Source organism: Hylobates moloch, unplaced genomic scaffold (genome assembly GCF_009828535.3).
Source record: "Hylobates moloch isolate HMO894 unplaced genomic scaffold, HMol_V3 SCAFFOLD_20, whole genome shotgun sequence".
NCBI lineage: Eukaryota > Metazoa > Chordata > Mammalia > Primates > Hylobatidae > Hylobates > Hylobates moloch.
The window spans coordinates 10,865,407-10,883,866 of NW_026652295.1; the positions used below are offsets into that span (position 1 = coordinate 10,865,407).

An 18,460-nucleotide genomic window follows, 5' to 3' on the forward strand; every position below is an offset into this window, starting at 1 on the left:
TTCACGCTGAAGGGCACAGAGTTGAAAGGAAATTTTTGGATTCACTTGGTATGTTCCCTGATTTCTGACAGGAACGTGACTAAACTGTTCCTGAATTGGTGTATCAATTCAAAATAAAAAATCTGTAGGAAAGAAATTCCAAAACTTTCATTTGTATTAACTCAGTTTTGGGTTTCATAACTCTGGCTGTTGGTAAAATGTCTAATTCTCTTAAGGATATAAGCTTCCAACACAGCCAAGATCATTACTTTTATCAAGGAAAACCTAAGTAGCCTAGAGAGTAGAGCCCTTATCTTCAAATCTTATAGATAACACCTTGCACAGAACATTACAGATAGTAGATGCCAAATAAATATAGACACCAATTAAATTGAACTGAACAGCAGGGGAGAAGTTGTTGGGCAGCAAATAACATTACTGGCTTGAGACTTCATTGCTGTGTCTTTCTCATTTCCTGACATGAACACTTAGATTCTGTAAAAAATATTTATTCAGAACAAGAACAATGCTGACTTTTCTATAAAGATCATTCAGTGATTCATTCAACAAATATTTGTGGTGCATGTGCCAGGCACTGTCCCAGGTTCTGAATATTTTCACTGCGTGCTGTGTTTTAAATAATAGTGTGCAAGCCTAAGAACGTAAACTAACTAAAGGTTTCTGATATGAGTTTAATGAGCGCCTGCTCAGGGAGTTTGCTGTGAACCCTTCACTGAATGTGGTCACATTCCCTAACACCACTAATTATGTAATGCCAAGTCCCTTAAGAATATCATTAGGTAACCTGCACTTCCCCATCGAGAATCTTAAAGTGAGGGAGTTAACAGTGGGTTAAGAAAGATAACGTGGTTGCTAGAAAGAATAATAGACCAGGAATTCAGAAACTGGGCTCTGAAGTGCTGTCATCTCTGTCAAGTCACTTAATTCACAGAATCTATTTCCCTATCTGTAAAATAAAATTAGAAAAATGTTAAAGCCTCTTTTAGGTTTGATATTCTGTAATCTTAATAGATCTAATTAAGTTAAATTCTAGGAGGAAGATAAACACTACATTATGAGTTTTGGCTCAATTCCTATTGATGGTGCAAAAATTTCTCTTATGTTGTGACATCAAAAGGAAAACACAAATAAAGAAATAAATGTGTGTATGTAAATATTATTTTAAAGTGGTCACCAAGAGAACCATTTGACAGGTAATTCCACCCTTCAGTGCTTTGTCAAGTATACTTCATGATTTAGCTACAGCAGGTACTTCTTCACTTCTCTTTGTAAATTTTTCTTTATCCAGATGGCAGAGGGGTTGAAAAAAGGTGGGGGGAGGGGCTGGCTATTGCATATTTATGTTATTGCTAAAACTTAAATTTTTATTTTTTAAAGTTAGAAGGTTTCAAATTTCGAGGAGTTTAACTTGTAGTTGGATTTTAGATGCTCCTCTGGCTAACGCTGGACATGAAGAAAGACAGCAAAGCATGGGGAGAGAGATCTAGTTTAAGTTCGAGGGAAAAAAATAACAGACGCAACTTAGATAAAAGCATACTACCACCAAAGAAAAGGGGGGCTAGAGCCGGCGATGGCCTTGAGGATTACACCTGCCGAGCCTGGAGTAAACAGGTAATGTCAGGCAGGTCCTGGAACCCTGGGAGGCCCAAGTTCTTGCTGCGGGAAGAGGGATTAGCAGAATGATAACGCGGGTCTATTTGTGTTTTAGGGGTTTTAACATGCATTCTGCAAGTAAGTGACCTATCCAGGTCATTCGATTCGGGCTCAGAAAAAAAACCCCGCAAATTAATATATCTAAATGCTGAGATAGTGACACCTTTTTAAAAAAGTTATGCATAAGCATCTTTATCAAAAGCATTACATTGTAAGGCAAAAATCTGAACTGTCACAGCATCCACCTCACCGAGTTCAACAGCCCCACCTTGGGTCAGGGCTGCCCCTGGAGCGCGGGCTCCCGCAATGCCCGCACCGCCCACGCCGCCCGCACCGCGCGCACCCAGCCGGGCCAGGGCGAGGGATACAGGTCTCCAGGTCTCTCAGGGCGCGCGCCCGGGGTCCGGGGGTGGGGGGCGTGGAGGCTGTTCCCTTGGAGCGCCCAATCAGCAGTAAGGCCCGGCGGTGGCGCCAGTGACGTAGACCGCGCTTCCCTCCGCCCCACTGCGGGCCGACGCTCGGCGCCGTCAGCCACGCGCGCTGGAGCGCGAGGGGAGAGCGAGAAGGAGGGCTTTGGGGCCGACCGGCTGTCGGAGGGCGGCGGGTCGCGGCGAGCGGGGGAGTGAGCATGCGCAGAGGCTCCGGGGAGCGCAGGGGAGGAGGGGCCGGCGCTGAGAGGTGCGCGCGTGCGCGCGCACGAGTGGCCCGCCGGCGGCTGCGGGTGGAGGGGGCGGTTCCTCGAGTGTCGGCGACCTGAGGGCGGGCAGGCGGGCAGGCGGGCGGCAGGTGCCGCCGCAGCCTCCGGCCGGTCCCGCGTCTCCGTCCTCCGGCGGCGATGAGCTGGGCCCTGTCGGGGGCTGCACCTGCCGGCTGCCCGTCAGCACCGGCCTCCTGGCGTGACCTCGGCCTCCTCGCGTGTCCGGCCCCCGCGGCGCGGCGCTGCCCCTGAGAGGGAGCGGCGGCGGCCTCCTCCGCCCCGAGTCCTCGCTCGGGGGCCGCGCGGGGACGGCGCCCGGCCCCCTCCCCTCCTTCCTCCGTCCGCCGTCCTCAATGTCTCCCCGGCGGGGAGGGGGCTGCCTGGGAGACACGCTGAGCGGCCCCCCCACGGAGGCCCTCCGGCTGCAGCAGCAGCAGCGCCCGGCCAGGCGTCCCGCAGCCTCCACCAGCGGCGGCGGCCTGGAGGAGCCGCGCACCCGCCGCCGCCCCCCAAGCCTCGCAGCCGCCGCCGCCGCCCGGCACCCGAGGAGAGGGCGGCGGGCGCCCCTCGGGGAAGATGAAGGCGGAGGGGGGCGACCACTCCATGATCAACCTGTCGGTGCAGCAGGTCCTGAGCCTCTGGGCCCACGGGACGGTGCTGAGGAACCTCACGGGTAATTGACGCGCCTGGGCTGGGAACGGGGATGCGGTCCGCCCCTCTCCTGTCTTCTCCATCCCCGGGAGGGGACACGCTCCTCGCCGCCCCACCCCCTGCGCGCCCCGCTCGGAGCTCCAGGTCCCGGCGAGGAAGGTGTTAATCGGAGCCACTCTGCGCGTGTCCCGGGGGCGCCGGCGCCCGCCACCCCCTTCCCTGAGTCGCAGGGGGAGCATCCGCGACCCTCGCTCCTGCCCTGCACGGGGAGAGCTCCCGGCGGCGGCCCGGCCTCTGTAGTACGCGCGGAGTAGCTTTAGTGCTGAGACTTGAGCGCCTTTCGCTTTTATTCCATTACCCTCTTCCCCTCCCCCTTCCACACACATCGCTTCTTGCTATTTACATCTTTTTCTGATTTAGCTCTTTTTCTTTCTGGCAAATCTCAAGCCAAATGTAGGACCTAAAATCACTGCCCACAATGGTCGATTTACTTTTCAACCGCTAATTTTTTGGGCGAGGTAGATAACTGAGTAAATTATAGTGGGTCAGGGGCTGAGCTAAGGTCTAGTGCAGCCTAAGCGTGTTAGCTTCATATATCTCCTTCCCCTCCCATTTCCTTTTGTCTGTCTGTCTCTTTCCCTCAGGCCTCCAGCTGCTGCTTCTGAGACGTTTGATAATTTTGTGTATTTCCCTTCATTTATTAAGGCTGTCAGGAATTGGCCTTATAACATCAATTTCTATTTGTAAAAGTGAGTGATAAAACACACAATATTTTCATTCAGTCTGTAGATTTGCTTTGTGAAGAAACTTCTGGTTTTGTTATGTGGAAATGCTTACATTATACTTTGAGTTCCGAATTTAAAAATTATTCTCTGAAGTAGAATTTACGAGAAAGAAATTCAGTTGCGATTTGGTGACTCCTCAGTGCCTGCTTTTCAGAGGAAAAAAAATCTTAAAAACATACTCAGGCTTTAGTTCTTGAAAATGTGTAGGGCAGTTAATTTCAATAGAACATTAGTATTTCAAAATGCATTTTGTCAAACTGGTTAAGAGTGTTATGAGTATTTTACAAATATAACCTATGTTCATATATATAACATATATATAAAGTCTGGCATGGTATAGAATACAAACATTCATAGAAGAAAATTTTATGGAATTATATACCACAAAAGACAACTTTAAGGACACTGGTTTCTTTGAATGGAGACTATACAGTTAAAGTAGATTCTAGATTGCTTCATGCTATCCTCACTTTTAAGCTGTGGTTATTTAACTTGAAACAGACTGGCTTTACATGGTGATTGCCGGTAAGGAACATATTGTTATAATTCTGGAAAACTAAATGGACATAAAGACCATCTCATGATTCAGTTGAATTTAGAGGTAGACTGCTTTATCTTACTTTGATTTTGCTTGCATTTATCCACTGCTTGGTATTTGAACTGTACCAGTTTTTGTTTAAGTGAAATGAAAAGTGGGGACTTAACATATATTTGTGCAGGCATACCTTGGAAATATTGCAGGTTTGGTTCCAGAACACTGCAATAAAGCAAATATTGCAATAAAGTGAGTCAAATGATTTTTTTGTTTTCCTAGTGCATGTAAAAGTTACATTTTACCTGTAGCCTTTAAATGTGAAATAGCATTATGTCTGAAAAAAAAGTATGGACGTTAATTTAAAAATACTTTATTGCTGAAAAATGCTAACATCCTTCAGCAAAGACGTTATCTTTTTTCTGGTAGAGGGTCTTGTGTTTGTGTTGGTGCCTGCTAACTGATCAAGGTGATGATTGCTGGAGATTGGGATGATGGCAGTTTTCTTAAAACAACAATGAAGTTTGCCACTAAGGAAGAGCAATAGACTCTTCCTTTCGTGAAAGATTTCTCTGTAGCATGGGATGCTGTTGGATAGCATTTTATCCACAGTAGAACTTTCAAAATTGGAGTCAATCCTTTCAAACCCTGCTGCGGCTTTATGAACCGAGTTTATGTAATAGTCGAAATCCTTTGTTGTCATTTCCACAGTTTTCACATAATCTTCACCAGGAGTAGATTGCATCTCAAGAAACCACTTTCTTTGCTCATTCATAAGAAGCAACTCCTCATCCATTCAAACTTTATCATGAGTGCAGCAATTCAGTCACATCTTCAGGCTCCACTTCTAATTCTAGTTCTCTTGCTTATTTCGACCACACCTGTGGTTACTTCCTCCACTGAAGTGTTGATCCCCTCAAAGTCATCCAGGAGGAATGGAGTCAATTGCTTTCCAACTCCTATGAAGGTTGATATTTGGACCTCTTCTCATGAGTCACGATTGTTCTTAAGGGCATCTAGAATGGTGACTCCTTTCCAGAAGGTTTTCAATTTCCTTTGCCCAGGTCCATCAGAGGAATCACTGTCTCTGGCAGTTTTAGCCTTCTTACACAGTGTATTTCTTAAATAATAAGACTAGCAAGTCAAAATTACTCTTTGATCCATGGTCTGCAGGATGGATGTTGTGTTAGCGGCATGAAAACAACATTGATCTACTTGGACATCTCCATCACAGCTCTTGGTTGACCAGGTACATTGTCATTGAAGAAAATACTCATTAAAATGAAAGGAATCTTTTTTTTTCTGAGCAGTTCTCAACAGTGGGCTTCACATATTCAGTAGGCTGTGCTGTAAACTGATGTACTGTCATCCAGGCTTTTTTGTTTCATTTATAGAGCACGGCCGGGGTAGATTTAGCATAATTCTCAAGGGCGCCAGAATGGTAAATGAGCATTGGCTTTAATATAAAGTCACCAGCTACATTAGCTCCTAAGAAGAGTCAGCCTGTCCTTTGAAGCTTCGAAGTCAGGCATTGACTTCTCTCTAGCTGTGCAAGTCCTAAATGGCATCTTCTTCTAATATAAGGCTGTTTAATCTACATGGAGTATCTGTTGTTTGGGATAGCCACCTTCATCAGTTAGCTAGATCTTCTGGATAATTTGTGCTTCTACATCAGCATTTGCTGCCTCACCTTGCACTTTTATGTTATGGAGGTGTCTTTTGTTAAACCTCAAGAACTGTCATCTGCTAGTATCAAACGTTCTTTGGCAGCTTTCTCAAGTCCCAGCCTTCATGGAATTGAAGAGAGTTGGGGTCTTTCTCTGGATTAGGCTTTGGCTTAAGGGAGTGTTGTAGCTGGTTTCGTCTTCTATTTAGACCACTCAAACTTTCTTCATATCAGAGAGTAGTCTGTTTTGCTTTCTTATGATTTGTGTGTTCACTAGTGTAACACTTTTAATTTCCTTTAAGAACTTTTCTTTGCATTTGCAACTTGGCTGTTTGGTACGAGAGGCCTAGCTTTTAGCCTAACTCATCTTTGAACGTGCCTTCCTCACTAAGCTTTATCATCTCTAGCACTTGATTTAAAGTGAGATATCTGACTCTTTTGTTCACTTGAACACTCAGAGGCCAATGTAGTAGGGTTATTAGTTGGCCTGATTTCAATATTGTTGTATCTCAGGGAATAGGGAAACCCGAGGAGAGGGAGAGAGACTGGGGAATGGCTGGTTGGTGGAGCAGTGAGAACACACACAAGATTTATCGAGTAAGTTCCCTGTCTTACATGGGCACAGTTTGTCTCACCCCCAGACAATTACAATAGTAACATCAGAGATCACTTATCACAGATAACTATAATAATAAAATACAATAATAAAATAATAATAAGATACAGTAATAAAATTTGAAATATTGTGAGAATTACCAAAATGTGACACAAAGTGAGCACATGCTGTTGGAAAAATAGTACTGATAGACTTGGCTTGACACAGTTGCCTCAACCTTACCATTTGTAAAAGCCAAAATAAAGTGAAGTACAATAAAACAAGGTATGCTTGTAGATGTTAATCACTGGCTTAGCTCATCAGGGGGTTTTTAGAGAAAGTTAGCTTTGGGAGCCATAGAGTAAATGTAAATGTAACTTAACTCCTGGCCAGCTTCAACAATATTTTTAAATAAGTAAGATTCTAATGATTATAATTGCCTCCAGTTCCACAAGTCACCCATTAAGCTGATAATAGTAGTTATTCATCCAGGGTTAGCTCCAATTGTCTTTCCATATGATCTTAATACTTGCCAGTTGCTCATTGGACCTTACGATTTCATAAAGGATATGCCGAACATCCCAAACTAGGACTGAGGTGGGACTGAGGACCATGGGAACCTCTACTAGGAAATAATTACTGTCTGAATATGTGAAATTCTAGGTGTCAGGGTAAAAATGCAGAAAGAAACAGATTAGAAATATGTTTCACTAGTGGTTGAGTGTACCACATGTTAGGAACCACATGTCTTCTCAACAGTGGCAGTCTGTAAGTGATAATATTCTGATGGGATTCACTGTGGCCTTCGCCATGCCAGTGACCTTAGTAATTCCATGTGTATCTTAATCATTAGTTAACAGATGCTACCTACAGTGCCATTTACGACTTAGTCTACTAAAAAGAGGTGAGTAAACACAACTTCTGAAACATCTGTCATTTGTTGAATGGCTGCTGTGTGTTAGGCACTTTACATATATTATTTCTAATCTCCAGAATAACTCTTCAAAGTACATTTAAAAGGAAACTCAGAGGGGTAAATTAAATTGTCCCAAATCTTACAACTAGTATATGACTGAGCTGGGCTTTAGACCCAAGTCTTTGCCCTTGACTCCTCTTTCTTCTTTACTATGCTACTTCAGCTACTTCCTCCTTACTTTCTTCAAGCAAAATTAATTTCTTGCTTTATCTTGCTACTTCTGCTCTTTGTACATATTTTTATTATGTTTTTCAATTACATTATAATTTGTATTTATCTCTTCTAGACTGTGAGCTTTTTGAGGGTCAGTCCATTGCCTCACCTTTGAATTCTTATACCCTAACATTATAGTACCTGGCACGTAGTAAATGATAAATACATGTTTATTGAGGTGAATGTTTAAAATTTTAACAGTTGCTTGATTTAAACGTTCTATATTGCATTGTTTCTCAGCTGCATCTCTTGGAGTGAATATGCTGTTAAAGAGGAATGAAGTGTTTAAGCAACTCGTATAAATCATTTTTATACATACCTTTAAAACATGCAAATGCTTATTGAGAGTAGTTTTCTGTGTTGGGTATAATGCTTTCATATATTTTGTTTAATCTTTTCAGCAATCCTGAGGGAGATTATTGTTCTTATTTTACAGATTCAGATACTGAAGCAAAGAGTAACTTGCTTAGATCCGATAGCTAATAGTGAAAAAGTCAATATCTTTTTTCATAATATGATAACATATACTGTTAAGTCTGAAGGCATTTTTGTCGTCAGCATAAGCTTGGAAATGAAACTAATAGAAAGGAGCATAGTCTAGAACCGGTACTACTTGGATTTAAGAAATAACTGTGTGAAGGATTTGCACAAATTTGCTTAATAGGCATTCTGATTAATTGGATACCAAATGAAAGGGAAGTATGCTGTCACTAGTGTTTTTTTCCCATGTACAAAGAGATGTGATGTGATTTTTCACTTCGTGTATTATTCCAATAGGTGAAGTGGGAAAATATACTGACCTTTTTATTTTAGAGACTGACCTCTAGAAAGTAGTCTTGTTTATATATTACTTTGATAAAAATAAGTTCTTAAAAAGTAATAATGAGAACTACAAACATCTTAACATTTTACAGCCAGAACGACTTAATTTGAGAAATATTGAAATATCACTCCATCAGTGAAGTGACGTGGCTGAGATCAGTTATTTAATGACAGAGGCAGAACTGGAACCAGAGTTTCCTGGCCCTTTGTTCTCTGCCTTTCCTTTCTCTCCTACATAGCTTGTTAACTCAGGCAGGTCGAGAGAGAATAAATATCACGGTACAGGTTGAACATTCCTAATCTGAAATTTTGAAATTCAAAATGCTCCAAAATCCTAAACTTTTTGCGCACCAACATGACACTAAAAGGAAGTACTAGAGCATTTCAGATTTCAGATTTTCAGGTTAGGGATGCTGAATCGTAAATAGCCTGAAAATATTGCAAAATCTGAAGTCTGAAATCCTTCTGGTCTCAAGCATTTCAGATAAGGGATATTCAACCTGTGCTTAAGAGTACCCTGGTAAGTATTTGCATCAGCGAGCCTGAAGATGTATGAATGGAACTAATTTGTCCAGAAAATAAAATATACTGGAAAATGTAATATATTAGGCTTTCTAAAATTTTAAGTTGCCATTGCCTTTGTAAAAGCTAGTGATCCATACTTACTATCTAGCCAGTTTTAGAACTCCTACCAAGTTCAGCCTGCTATTTATTTCCCCTGCCTTGGAAGACACTTGTATGGGGATTCCATATAGAGCATATTAATCCCTAGAAACCCCATTTCTGTCACTTAATAACCATTGCCAAAGTTCTCTTTCTGTACATATCACTTCTTTAAGTGTGTTTTTCACAGGATTCCTAAATTGTTTAACTGTGTCAGTTATATGCTTCTGAAATAGAGAGATAAATAGCTTCCTTTCTTTCTCAAATAGATTTTCTTTCTTTGAATATGTTCTAAATTCCCAACCCCAATCTAAAATGAGAGTCAATATTGTATATACAGTTTTTTAGGTAGCTTGACTTTAAAAAAATCTACAATTAAATGGTTTTTTGTTTTGGCTTTACTTTTATTTTCTTTAACTATTTTGGCTTCCATCTTAGTGTTCTGACCCAAATTTGGTTGCTAAGAGTTTAGAGAAGAATTTTTATTTAGAAAAGGGCAGGGTCTGTAAATCCCAGTATAAATGCAAAACTTGGCTGGTGTTAGGAAAGGGATAATTGGTCCCTGGGAAAAGATGAGGGCCGCTTCAGGCTGGTCTTTCTGTGTCAGCAGCAAATGTGGGGGCAGGTGTTCCCTTCTTTTTATTGGTAATAAGCATTGGGAGGCTGGGAATTCAACCTGGAATGAAGAGTAAAAGGCTTCTCTCTCTCTCTTTGTGTGTGTGTGTGTGTGTGTGTGTGTGTGTGTGTGTATGTAGTACTAGTAGTAAGTAGTAGTAGTAGTAGTAGTAGTAGTAGTCCCGCTTATTCAAGGGCAATATGTTCCAAAACCCCCAGTGGATGCCTGAAACCATGGATATTTCTGAACCCCATATATACAGTGATGTGCCATGTAACTTTCCAGTCAAAGAAGGACCTCATATGATGATGGGCCCATAAGATTATAATGGAGCTAAAAAAATTCTATCACCTACTGAGATCATGGCCATCCTAATGTCATAGCGCAACATGTAACTCACATGTTAATAGTGATGCTGGTGTCAACAGACCTACTGTACTGCCTGTTGTGTAAAAGTAGAGCATATATAGTTATGTACAGTACATAATACTTGATAACAAACAACTGTGTTACTGGTTTATGTATTTACTGTACTAGATTTTTTATCATTATTTTAGAATGTACCCCTACTTGTTTAAAAAAAAAAAAAAAAAGCTGAATCCCAGCACTTTGGGAGGCTGAGGCAGGTGGTTCACGAGGTCAGGAGATTGAGACCATCCTGGCTAGCATGGTGAAACCCCATCTCTACTAAAAAAAAATACAAAAAATTAGCTGGGCATGGTGGTATGCGCCTGTAGTCCCAGCTACTTGGGAGGCTGAGGCAGGAGAATGGCATGAACCTGGGAGGCGGAGCTTGCAGTGAGCCGAGATTGCACCACTGCACTCCAGCCTGGGTAACAGAGCGAGACTCTGACTCTAAAAAAAAAACAAACAACAACAAAAAACCAACCTGTGAAACAGCCTCAGGCAGATCCTTCAGGAGCGATTCCAGAAGAAGACATTGTTACCTTAGGGGAGATGGCAGCTCCCTGCCTGTCATTGCCCCTGAAGACTTTCCATGGGACAAAGTGTGGAGGTGGAAGACAGTGATATTGATGATCCTGACCCTGTGTAGGCCTAGGCTAATATGTATGTTTGGGTCTTAGTTTTTAACAATTTTTTAATTTTAGAAGTAGAAAAAGTTTATAAAATAAGAATATAAAGTATTTTTCATACAGCTGTACAATGTATTTGTGTTTTAAGCTAAATGTTATTAGAAAATAGTTAAAAAGTTAAAAGTTTATAAAGTAAAAAAGTTACAGTAAGCTAAGGTTAATTATGAAGGAACAAAAAAATTCTAAAAATAAATTTAGTGTAGCCTGTGTATAGTGTTTATAAAGTCTACAGCAGCATACAGTAATGTCTGAGGCCTTCACATTCACTCACAATTTCACCTGGAGCAACTTCCAGGCCTGCAAGCTCTATTCATGGTAACTTCCCCATACAGATATCCATTTTGTAATCTTTTATGCTATATTTTTACTTAACCTTTTTATGTTTAGAGACACAAATACTTCCCATTGTGTTAAAATTGCCTGCAGTATTCAGTAAAGTAACATGCTATACAGGTTTGTTGCCTAGGAGCAATAGGCTATACCATATAGCCTAAATGGAATATATGTTAGTTTATACCATCTAGGTTTGTGTAAGTACACTGTATAATGTTTGCACAATAATGAAATGGCCAAATGACACATTTCTCAGAATGTATCCCTGTCATTAGGCAACACATGCCTGTACTGTGTTTTTTCCTACACATGCATACCTATGATAAAGTTTAACTTAGAACTTAGGCACAGTCACAGATTAACAACAACAAATACTGTAATAAAAATTATATGAATGCGGTCTCTCACTCTCGAAATATTGTATTGTACTATACTTATCTATGTTCAGACAATAGTCGATAGTGGGTAACTGTAATTGCAGAAAGTGAAACTGCAGATAAATGAAGAGTATTGTATATATGTATATTTAGGATATGTATACACATGCATATATACATACTACATCATAGTTCCCTTTTAGGCATTATAGTTGCTAAGTCATTTTTGTTTCAATATTTAAATGAAGAGTATTGTATATATGTATATTTAGGATATGTATACACACGCACATATACATACTACATCATAGTTCCCTTTTAGGCATTATAGCTACTAAGTCATTTTTGTTTCAATATTTAGTGTCAGTCAAAAGAAAAAAGAATGTGAATATTTAGTATATATATTTGGAATTGTTCACATTCATACTGGTATAGTCAGCACCTTCGTTCAGTAGCGTTCCCAAGAAGGCATACTTCTCTCGGGGTTACTCTGTATTCTACCTTACCTTTAGGTTAAGTTCCTCTTCCTAAAGGCTCTATTATAGGAGGTGAGTTTCAGTAGAAAAAGTTACTTCAAATGTCTACTTAGAGTTATTTATGTTTTGTAAATGTGCCCTAAAGATATATGGTACTTTTCAATATTTGTATCAGACCTCCATTTTACTTTTTAAAAAAATGTGAAAAGTCCTTATCCTTGATAGGTACAGAGTCAAATAGTAAGTGCCAGTATAATACGGCCTTCATAGGATTTAACTTCTTAGGAGGCTTACCTGTATATCTTATTGAGAATGAAGATGCTATAATTTTTAAAAACCAAAATTGTCATTAGGGATTTTTTTTTGTGTTTACCATTTGTCATTAAGTTTTTATTTTCCTAATTTCTGTCTCATTATTTTTGAATCATAAATTCATATCCTCTGGCAATAGCAAGTCCAAGGTCCAGATGACATTTCTTCGATCTGAACCATTTTCTGGATATGTCTTGGGACTGCTTGAGTTATAATTTTGATTCTTTAATATTAACTGTGATAATAAAATGTATTTATCTTTGTTTAGTGGTTGAAAGGAAGGTCTAAGAAAGTAAGATAGTTCATGAAGAGGAGTCACAATTTCTAGGGATATGTTTTCTGTAGAAAAGAAACCTAAACAGAAGAGAGAGGAGGTAGGGATGGGGACAAGGAATTGAAACTAAGGAAGGAAATTGGCAACAAAAGCCAAAATTGAGAAATGAGATCTCTAATTTAAACTAAAGAGCTTCTGCACAGCAAAAGAAGCTACTATCAGAGTGAACAGGCAACCTACAGAATGGGAGAAAATTTTTGCCATCTACCCATCTGACAAAGGGCTAATATCCAGAATCTACAAAGAACTTAAATTTACAAGAAAAAAACCCATCAAAAAGTGGGCGAAGGATATGAACAGACACTTCTCAAAAGAAGACATTTATGCAGCCAACAGACACATGAAAAAATGCTCATCATCGCTGGCCATCAGAGAAATGCAAATCAAAACCACAATGAGATACCATCTCACACCAGTTAGAATGGCCATCATGAAAAAGTCAGGAAACAACAGTGCTGGAGAGGATGTGGAGAAATAGGAACACTTTTACACTGTTGGTGGGACTGTAAACTAGTTCAACCATTGTGGAAGACAGTGTGGTGATTCCTCAGGGATCTACAACTAGAAATACCATTTGACCCAGCCATCCCATTACTGGGTATATATCGAAAGGATTATAAATCATGCTGCTATAAAGACGTGCACACGTATGTTTATTGTGGCACTATTCATAATAGCAAAGACTTGGAACCAACCCACATGCCCATCAATGATAGACTGGATTAAGAAAATGTGGCACATATACACCATGGAATGCTGTGCAGCCATAAAAAATGATGAGTTCATGTCCTTTGTAGGGACATGGATGAAGCTGGAAACCATCATTCTGAGCAAACTATCGCAAGGACAGAAAACCAAAGATTGCGTGCTCTCACTCATAGGTGGGAATTGGAACAATGAAAACACTTGGACACAGGATGGAGAATATCACACACCGGGGTCTGTCATGGAGTGGGGGGAAGGGGGAGGGATAGCATTAGGAGATATACCTAATGTAAATGACGAGTTAATGGGTGCAGCACACCAACATGGCACATGTATACATATGTAACAAAGCTGCACATTGTGTACATGTACCCTAGAACTTGAAGTATAATAATAAAAGAGGGGTCAGAGGTAAGAGGAGAGCCCAGAGAGTGTAGCATGTTGAACTTATTGTAGTATCAGATGAATAAGTCTACTGATGGCTGTATTTATTGAACCCTCACTGTGTATCAGACACTATATAAAGCATTTTGCATGCATCTCATTTTCTATAAAGTGAGCATATAAATTTATTTAATATGTGATTATATCAGGTGTGATAGGTTAATTTTTTATTTTTAGTGACTACATGAACAATAAAATAATCACAGAATAAACAGTGGCAGTACCAACACATTTAAAAGAAGCCTCAGGCCGGGCACGGTGGCTCACACCTGTAATCCCAGCACTTTGGGAGGCAGAGGTGGGTGGATCACGAGGTCAGGAGATCGAGACCATCCTGGCTAACATGGTGGAACCCCGTCTCTACTAAAAATACAAAAAATTAGCCGTGCGTAGTGGCGGGCGCCTGTAGTCCCAGCTACTCGGGAGGCTGAGGCAGGAGAATGGCGTGAACCTTGGAGGCGGAGCTTGCAGTGAGCCGAGGTGGCACCACTGCACTCCAGCCTGGGCGACAGAGTGAGACTCCATCTCAAAAAAAAAAAAAAAAAAAAGACCTCATTAGATTGTCACATTCCATCTTGTGACTTTAGCTAACTAGATTAAGCCTTGAAAGAAAAAGATTTTTTTCACCAAACTTTATGCAAATAGGAAGAGCACAATTTCTTACTGAAGTCCAGTTGCTTGTGTTATGATAATCATGGAATATAATCTAAGAGCATATATCTACTTGTAGTAGGACTTGAAAAAAATGCAAATAGCTTTGAGGAATGTAGGTTACTAGATCAATTAACAGCTTATTAACATACTCCATTCCTCCCCTTCATTTGGTATGTTATCGCATATACTTACATATACATCAATTTTTCTAACTTTTTATAAATAAAGACGGGGTCTCGCTGTGTTGCCCAGGCTGGTCTCAAACTCCCGGACTCAAGCAGTCTGCCTGCCTTGGCTTCCCAAAATGCTAGGATTACAGGCATGAGCCACTGTGCCCTGCCTCTAATTTTTTTCATAATCCTGTCGTGGCTTATATAATTTTTTTTTTTGAAGTGGAGTCTCACTTTGTAACCCAGGCTGGAGTGCTGTGGCGCGATCTTGGCTCACTGCAACCTGTGCCTCCTGGGTTCAAGTGATTCTCTTGCTTCCGTCCCCAAGTAGCTGGGATTACAGGTGCCCACCACCATGCCTGGCTAATTTTTTTTATTTAGTAGAGATGGGGTTTCACCATGTTGGTCAGGCTGGTCTCAAACTCCTGACCTCAGGTGATCCACCCGCCTCAGCCTCCCAAAGTGCTGGGATTACAGGCATGAGCCGCAGTGCCCAGCCAATTTTTTTTTTTAATCAACGCTTTACCGTGACAGATTGTATAATTCTTATATAAAGAAATGTATACCCAGGGTTTTGGTACTAAGGAAGGAAAGTGATACATTTCCCTCTTAGAAATTTTACTTTTAGTAGTTAACATTTCTTTAACACCTTTTAATGTGCTGGGCATTGTTCTAAGAATGTTACGTGTATTATTTCATTTGAGCCTCACAATAATCCCACAAGGTAGACACCATTATTAATTCGGTTTGTAAAAGTGAGGAAACAGGCAGAGATTATTTTGCCCTTGCTTACAGAGTGTCTAAGCCATGACTTGAGAAATTACCACTCAGCTGCTGTTCAGTTGAGCAAACATTTGAGTACTTTACAGTGGACATGGTGCTGTCAGAGATGCAAAGATAAATACATAGCGACTATTTTCAAGAAGCTTATATTCTTGAGTATTAACTTACACATCTTTGTATTAGTTATCTATTGCTGAATGACATTACCCCCAAATTTAGCAGCTTAGCACAAGACACATTTATTTTCTCATACAGTCTCTGATGGTTCTGGCTCAGGGTCTTACAGTGTCCAGTCAAGCTGTCAGCCAGGACTACTGCATTCTCTGCAGACTTGTCTAGGGCTGGGGAGTCAGCTCCCAGGGGCATTCATGTGGCTCTTGGCAGGTGGTGGGAGGCCTTCCACATAGGGCTACTCACAACTGGTTTTTTCAGAGTGAGGGATCACACACACATAGACACACACACACAAAAAGAGAAACCAAAACAGAAGCCACAGTCTTTGGTAGCCTAATCTTGGAAGTGATATACCATCATGTCTGCTGTATTCTATTGGTCATACACAGACCAGCTCTGGAACATTGTGCGAGCACACTGCACAAGGGTGTGGTGGGGACTCTTGGGGGCCTGCTGGACGCTGGCTAAGACAGTCTTAAAAGTGGGTATGGGGAGAAAGGAATGAGGCTAAGGGAAGACTAGGGGCATCATAGCAGGTGAGGGAATGAAGTGTCTGTAAAAACAAGGTGATTAGAAAAAGCAGAAAGCTGTCTTGATATGTAAAATCATGTTTAAATAGCACAGTCTAGCATTTTCAAGGATTAATCCTGATATTTCTTGATTATGAGTTATGTGCCAGTCTCTGTGGTAAACACTGATGAACAAAAGTGAAATCATCAGTCATTATCCACAAGGAGCTCAGTGATCTAGAGAAGCTAACCTTTAGATTAAGTAGTTCTTGTGTGGCTTGTTGAGTTCAGGAAGAACCAGGCAATGGAACTGTGAAGACAGTACAAGAAGAGGTAGAGAGTGGAGGAGGAACCTGTTCATGGGAGATGGAGAGGCAGGAGAGGTGAACTGCCTATGGGTTGGTACTACCAGGACATGATTGCGTTGCTGCTCTTGGGTGCCTTGGAAAGCAAAGATGTTTTCATCAGTAATGTGAAACTGGGTTTTCATTATACAGTTTCTTCCTTCTGTCACTCCCTGCCATGAATTACATGAATCTGTCATGGTTTCCAGGCCTACGTATCAGAATCACCTGGAACTGTTCATACAGATCCATGGCTCCAGTCGATACATGTGGAATTAGGATCTTAGAACAAGGCCTAGGATGCTGCCTTGTAAACCAACTCTTCAGGAGATTTTGTTATTGAGAGCTTAGTGGTTGGGAACACCCGATTTTTTTAAAATTTTTTTTCGTGATCAATTTGTAGCTATCTTGTGGTGTATAAGTGTTAATATGGGAGACTTAGACTTATTAAAATTTCAGTATAAATGACTCACTTATTTCCAAGAGCATATAACTCAGTTTTTTTTTAAAGTGACTTGTCTTTTAACAGTTTATATTAAATTTATCTTTTGAGAATGTTTTCTTCATTTGTATGCGGTTATTAGCCATAGAAAATTATCCTTATTAAATTATAATACAGTTATCCCTCAGTGTTGTCATCCAAAAGACCACTAGGCTGGCTAAATAGTAGAAAGGATAGTTTTATTGGCAATATCAATTTGCAAACCAGGAAGAGATAGTCTCTGCCATGTGCATGTGCAGAAAGCACTGTCTCTTCATGGAAGGGAAGTTGAGGTTGGGTTTTATTGCCTTTCAGAGTTTGTATTACACAATAGAGTCATACATATTCAGCAGGTTTGGGGGAAAAGCTATATATATTTATGAGAGGAGCTGAGTGCATGCTCAGTGGGTAAACGTGTAACGTGTATTCTCTGTTTACTTTGGGGCAAGGTTTTAGCATTAAAATGAGGTAGAATTTGACTATGTCAGAAGGTGAACTATGGGATGCAAAGGCAGTCTGTGCACAGTCTCTATGGTATAGTATAACTGGTAGAGACTGGCTTAAGGTCTACAATTGCTTATAAGAAAAGAATGTTTATAAGGCTGGTCCTGTGTCTAATCAGAGTTGTGGTCTGGGTTGTAAATCAGTAAGGGGTGGTCTGATAGCTCCTATTGTCAGGGAGTTTAGAGCCATAGGACTTTAGAAATTCGCCATGCCGCCTGGGCCCTGAACCCTTGACCTGTAGGTAACTTTGCTTCCTTAATCTTAGTTTCAGTCTTAGTTGATAAAGAGGTGTCTATTTTGATCTCAAAGTATATATGGGGGATTGATTCTAGGACCACTGCATATACCAAAATCCTGCAGTGGCCCTGCAGAACCCATGTATGTGAAAAGTCAACCCTCCCTGTAGGTGGGTTTTGCATCCTTAGAATATTTTTGCTCCATGTTTAATTGAAAAAAAAAAATCCACATGTATGTGGACTCGTGCACTGCAAACCTGCATTTTTCAAGGGTCTACTGTATCTTAAAAATTCTAAACATTTTAGTTATATTAAATCTGAAGTATATGGGAGAATCAAACATTAAAAATGTTTATGTAAATATGTTAGGTGAGCAGCTATTGGAATTTCCACCTCCCTTCTTGGATAATTGGGGTTCTGCTAAATTTTTTTCTAAAAATAAAGATTTGAAAGAAGTAATAGGATCCTTGAATGTATGAGTCAAGAAATTTTTTAGCCTCAACTTCTACTAGCTAGTTTTTTTTACTTTAGACAAGTCACATATTTCCCAGGCCTGTTTCCTCACTTATAATGCTATCTAATGTAAATAGTTTTCACATTGATTAAGGGAGAGCTGATGTAGAAATTTTATGAGTTAAGAAAAAAAAAGTTTAGAGGTTTT

The 18,460-nt window shown here is 40.6% G+C and overlaps 1 protein-coding gene across 2 annotated transcripts in view; it reads left to right on the top strand.

Moving 5' to 3' along the window:
• The first annotated feature begins 2,352 nt into the window (after positions 1–2,352).
• The window catches only part of TMEM170B (transmembrane protein 170B), a 45,887-nt gene continuing 29,779 nt past the window's right edge, over positions 2,353–18,460 (top strand). For both annotated transcript variants that reach the window (XR_009211327.1, XM_032140712.2), the window contains exon 1: positions 2,353–3,023. Coding sequence is in view for 1 of the 2 variants with exons in the window: in XM_032140712.2 (XP_031996603.1) it covers positions 2,927–3,023 (97 nt within the window). In the remaining variant the exon portion in view is untranslated. The remainder of the gene's footprint in view (positions 3,024–18,460) is intronic.